At 38.9% G+C, this 6000-nt stretch overlaps 1 protein-coding gene across 3 annotated transcripts in view; it reads left to right on the top strand.

Moving 5' to 3' along the window:
* rhbdf1b (rhomboid 5 homolog 1b (Drosophila)) overlaps positions 1-3337 on the top strand; it is a 45659-nt gene extending 42322 nt beyond the window's left edge. For all 3 annotated transcript variants that reach the window (XM_051666718.1, XM_051666719.1, XM_051666720.1), the window contains one exon: positions 2546-3337. In XM_051666718.1, the coding sequence (XP_051522678.1) occupies positions 2546-2965 (420 nt within the window). In that variant the 3' untranslated portion in view covers positions 2966-3337. The remainder of the gene's footprint in view (positions 1-2545) is intronic.
* Positions 3338-6000: the final 2663 nt, after the last annotated feature.

Raw genomic sequence — 6000 nt, forward strand, 5'->3', positions numbered from 1 at the left:
GATATTTTAAAGGAGACCTATTATGCCCCTTTTTACAAGATGTAGTATAAGTCTCAGGTGTCCCCAGAATGTGTCTGTGAAGTTTCAGCTCAAAATACCCCACGGATCATTTATTATACCATGTTGTAAATGCCTCTTTTTGGGTAGAATCAAAAACATGCTGTTTTCGTGTGTGTCTCTTTAAATGCAAATGAGCTGCTGCTCCCCGCCCCCTTTCCAGAAGAGGGCTGTGCCTTTACAGCTCATGCTTCGGATACTATAGCAACAACAAATCAGAACCAATATTACTGACACCGTAAATACCGGAGTTCAGCCATATATGTATGAGCAACCGTAAACGACGCAAAACATAGGCATTTTGAGTTTGTGATAGTGCTTCTTATGTAGAAAATCACTTCTTGCCCTCCATCTGCATTTCACACCACAGCAACGGAGTGACGTGATGTCATGTGCAAACAAGCTATAACGACATAGCTCTGGTCTCCGTGAATACAATCAGAGACAATGGTAACTTTAGCTGCATTAGCCGTGGAATCAGCTAACAAGCACATTCGGAAAGGCGATTTGCACAAACATACATGAATTTTGGTATGTTTTGGGGCACATTTTCTTCAAAAACAAAACTTGTCCACTGCGTCTTCAGTGGTTCTGTTGCCGGGAGTACATGAAGACTCTTATGTTCACTTTTACAGCCAACAACAGAACACTTATGACGCTTATGAAGTTGAGACATTATTCTTCTCACTGTAGCTGCTCAAGCGCTGGAAAAAATGGCGGACTGTGTGTCGATCACTCGGGAGGATCTATGATAATAGGGTGGAGTCCATCACCAGTCGTGGACGTGGCCTACTCTAAAGTGACGTCACTTTAGAGCGGATACGAAAACCAGTCATTTTGAGACACTGTTTTTGATTAATAGAAATATAAGAAACAGGAGTGGGTGGACTTTTAACATTGTAGGGTGGTTGTGTACACACACTGCTGACTCACATTTATGTTCAAACACCATGTAAAAGTGAATTTTGCATAATAGATCCCCTTTAGAAGCATGCAAAGAAAGGCTATTTACATATACAGATATGTTAAATACTTAAACAGATATGTTATATATTTATACAGATATGTTATATACACATACAGATATGCTATATACATATAAAGATATGTTGAATGCATAAACAGATATGGTATATACAGTTGCAATCGAAATTATTCAACCCCCCCAAGACAGTAAGGATTTACAAAGGTAAGCTTTTCTGTTGACCCAGAATTTTTTAACTTTACATCTATATCAGTTGAGTGACACATTCAAAATCATAGTGTGAATATTTAACCTAATATTTCTAAATAGCAGGATTTTTTTAAATATGGTACAGCAGCAACCTTCTTGGGGTGTGGAAGAAAGCATAACTTCACCAAGGGAAATGTTGACTTGAATATTCAAGAAGTAATTAGGAAAGACCTGTGGAGTCCTGGAAGGTTTTATAGACTTATGACTAAACTGAAAATGAATTTTAGACCCATGGGTCAGCAGTACGTCTGGAGTAAGATGACAAGGTGATGACAAGAACGACACCATCTCCAGAGTCAAGCATGGAGGTGGGTCAGTCCTGTTATGGGGGTGTTTTGCGGCTGCAGGAAACGGCTATCCTGACTATGTGACTGACACCATAGATTCTTCCAGATATCAGGCCAATTTGGCATGAACAATGTGATGCCTTCAGTGTGTAAATTGAAGCTCGGTGATCACTGGACTTTCCAGCAAGAAAATAACACCAGGGATACATCCAAGTTATCCAAAATCTGGTTCAGGGATAAGTCGTGGAATGTCCATAAATGGCCCTTTCAGTCCATCATTAAAATCCCATTGCAAACCTTTGTTGGGATTTCAAGGAAGCAATGGCAGCACATGAGCCAAAGAATGTCAATGAGCTGGAAGCTTTTGCTCATGAGAAATGTGTAAAAATTCTAATAGAGACGTGTCTGAAGCCTGAGAACACTTACCTGAAACATTTATTTGCTGTTATTAAGGATAAAGGATGCTCCACAAATGATTGACTTTGGGGGTTGAATATTTTTGACATGACATTTGTGAGAATTAGTTATTTTTTATTTAAAAATTTGGGTAAACTGAACTCTTTGTTCTCAAAATTACTCAAATGTGTATTAAAAACTTACTTTGACTGTTTTAGTTGATGTGTTTTAATTCACATCACCAGAATGTATTGCTGGTCAGGGGGGTTGAATAATTTTGATTGCAACTGTATATAGATAGGCTATATACATATACAAATATGCTATATACATTTACAGATATGCTATTTACATATACAGATTTGTCCTATACAGTACATAAATAGTTTTTTTAATACCTAAACATATAGGCTTACACATACTGTATATGCTATATACTTATACAGATATGGTATATACATATACCGATATGATAAATACATACACAGATAGGCTATATACATATACAGATATGTTAATCTAAAGCATGCTGATAAATCCCCCTCTTTCCTGTATTTTTTTCTAATGGCAGGTGGGTCCAGCAGGTTCTCAGTTTGGCATCCTGGCCTGTCTGTTCGTGGAACTTTTTCAGAGCTGGCAGATCCTGGCACGGCCGTGGAGGGCCTTCTTCAAGCTCTCGTGCATAGTGCTTTTCCTCTTCGCCTTTGGCCTACTGCCCTGGATTGATAATTTTGCCCACATCTGTGGCTTCGTTTCGGGCTTCTTTCTTTCCTTCGCCTTCCTGCCCTACATCAGCTTTGGGCGCATGGATATGTACCGCAAGCGTTTGCAGATCCTGGTGGCACTCACTCTTTTCCTGGGCATCTTCTCCAGCTTCGTCGTGCTCTTCTACGTGTATCCTGTCAAGTGTGAGTGGTGCGAGCTCCTCACCTGCATCCCACTTACGGACAAGTTCTGTGAGAAATACGACCTGAACGCTCACCTCCACTGAGCCCTTCCATAAGAAGGGCTGCAAGGGCTTTCTGGTGGTGTGGACAGATTTGATTATAGACTCTCTTTGACTTAAAGCATTCAATCTTCACCAGTGTCTGAAACTTTTTTAAATAATGTACTTGATAAAAGTTTTATCATTTTAATTTGTCAGGCTCAAATAAGAGCGTTCCCCTGGAGGGAAGTATAATAGTTATGCCAACAGTGCCTTTCCAGTCAGTACCAACTACTGCCATATCTGAGCCCCATTACATTGGAGCACATTTGAGGCAACCCTGTAATGTGTGTAGTGCTACTACAGTGGTGTTTAATTCTCGGTAGTGTTTTAGCTACCTACTCACATGTAACAGAAAATACAATGTAAAGAAATCAACATGTCTGCATTCTTTTTTTTCTTCTTCTACTAATGGTGTTTAAAATAATGGCTCTGTTCCCAAAACCTAATGAGCTGAATAGGCAGATCTTTAAGGCTGCCTACATAGGCAGCATTTTAAGGCATCATCGGTGCATTCCTGATACGAAGTCTGTTCCAAAACATAGGCACTTGGAAGCATAATTATGCTATCTTCTAAGATACCTTGTTTTAGAAGGCAATCCTATAATGTTTTACAATGAGCTCAATGAAAAGTGCTCAGTGAAGCTAGAAGGTTTAGAATTCTTCTCTATTTGACGTAGTAACATCACCCATGAAAACGATTTACTCTGGTTAGGTTAAACAAGTACAATTTAACCACAAGGAGCAACTTTCTTGGTGTATATAGCACTTACAGTTGAGCTGCCCAACTTCTCTGCATTTTTATTCAGTGTTTTGAAGTGAACTCTCCACAGCCACAGTGTCCATTGAATGTGCACTTAAGATACTCGCCAAATGTAGTAGGTCATCTGGGAATTTCTCGCCAACTGTTTTGTGAATACTGCGGTTTTGGACATACTACTCAATTGACATGCTACTTTTGGCATACTATATAGTAGGGACATAGGCACATTCGAATGCAGAATATATCTTATATAGATTTATATACCAACGCTGTTCCCGAACTTGTGAGCTGCCATGCTGTCTACTACCTACATGCTAACCGAGAAAGAACCTCATAAGTGACTGATATGGAACTGTCTACATAGGCAGCTATATATTTGTGTGGCTCACAAAATTGGTGTGCATGAGTTTTGGAAAGGAGCACATACATGGCAGAGATCCAATAATATACAGGGAACTTATGTTTGAAAATATTCCCTATTGATATCTGTTTTTGTTCTGCAAGAATCCTGGCTTACACGTCTGTTCTTTAGACAGGTGCATGTGTTTGCATACTTATCTCAGCTCTCTTTGACAGACAGAGGAGAGGCACACATAATTGGTCCTGATCTCAGAGCTGCTCTTTGTGCCGTAAGTGTGTGGGGGAGGTTCACTGTGAGCGCGTCCTGCACTGCTGGCCATCAGCCTGAAGGATCTGCAGGATGCTGGAGAGCACATCAGTGCATTAATGGAGCTCCATCTTCATGGTCCAGTGTCTCTCCTCCACCTCCTGTAAAAAAACAAGAGAAAAGGCTCCTCTATTGTGAGCTATGCTAATTACAAGTCTCCCATCCCCCGTTTCCCTAATGTAGCAAACACAACACAGCAAACCTTGTGTTAGTTTAGCTGAGATGGTAATTAAAAGCTAGATAATTAATGTGTGTGCTGGGCTCTGGTCTGCTGTAGTCACTCAAGTGCTCTTCTGCTGTTGTTCACGGATCTCTAAACTGTGCCACTGTGGCATCAATTCTCAGATCTGTCACGGTATTTCATGTGTTTTTTAACCCTTCTACTTTCTTTCTGACCTGCCTTACCTCAGCGTGCTCTATTCCTCTAGTCTGTTAAGGACAAAGGAGCAGTTGAGGGAACCATCGCAATCAGATCTTTTTAGCAGCTCTGTACATCAAACCCCACACAAGCACTTGAGAGGAAATTAGGCATCTCTCCCCTCAGCCCCCAACCTCTCCATCCACTGGTCTATAGTGATGGTAATTTTAGGGTAAGAGGGCCATATTGCAAATCATTGATCAGAATCAAATCAGCATGCAGGGAGATCCTCTAATCCGTCTACTTCAGTTGTGCATAACAGCTATTTGCTGATTAGTGGACTGCTCTCCGCCAGTGAGGAGGAATATTTGAGATACAGTGCTGTGATGTCTCTCTCTCTCTTGCTCTCTCTCTAATCTCCTTGATTTCTGTTTTATTACGTCCCCCTCTGTTTTTTTCAAAAGTGCTTATTTCAATCAACTGATATGGCTCAAGGCGATTAACTTGAATATAAATGTCTTATTGTCTATCTGGTGACTGATCTACATGTTTGAATCGAACAGTACTTGAAATTACAGTAGGGTCCAAAATCTGTAGATTTTAGTAGTTTAGAGCTTTCCAAAATACACATAGTTTCAAAACAGAAAATCATGTTGTAATGTCTGCAATGTCTTAAATTAGATAAATATTAGCTTAAGAAATTTAATATTTTTTTATTTCAAATTATCAGCATATAAATTGTGAATGAAAATTTGACAAATTAAAATGTATTGAATTTCAGAATTTCTCAGTATATGGCCTTTTCGCATGCACTCAAGCTGGAAGGTAACACATTAGAATAAGCTTGTATTTGTTAACATTAGTTAACAGTGAACAATACTTTTCAGCATTTAGTAATTTTGGTTAGTTGCAACATTTTAATACATTACATGTAGTAATACTTTTTTTAAATTCAAATTGTATATGACAGCATTAGTTAATGCATTATGAAGTAACATGAACTAAAAATGACAATTGTATTTTTATAAATTAACATTAACCAAGATTTTAAAATGCTGTAAAAAAATATATATAGTTTATTGTTGGTTCATTATACATAATGCATTAATGTTAACAAATAAAACCTTATTGTAAAGTGTTACCAGCTTGCTATTGTGCAGATCTGTGCAAAACTTGATCCCAGCATGATTTGTGAATGTTCCAAAGAGCATCTTGTGTGCTTCAATGGAAGCAAGGAAACCTTACCTTTCATA

The sequence above is a fragment of the Myxocyprinus asiaticus genome, chromosome 32, assembly GCF_019703515.2.
Source record: "Myxocyprinus asiaticus isolate MX2 ecotype Aquarium Trade chromosome 32, UBuf_Myxa_2, whole genome shotgun sequence".
Taxonomy (NCBI): Eukaryota; Metazoa; Chordata; class Actinopteri; order Cypriniformes; family Catostomidae; genus Myxocyprinus; species Myxocyprinus asiaticus.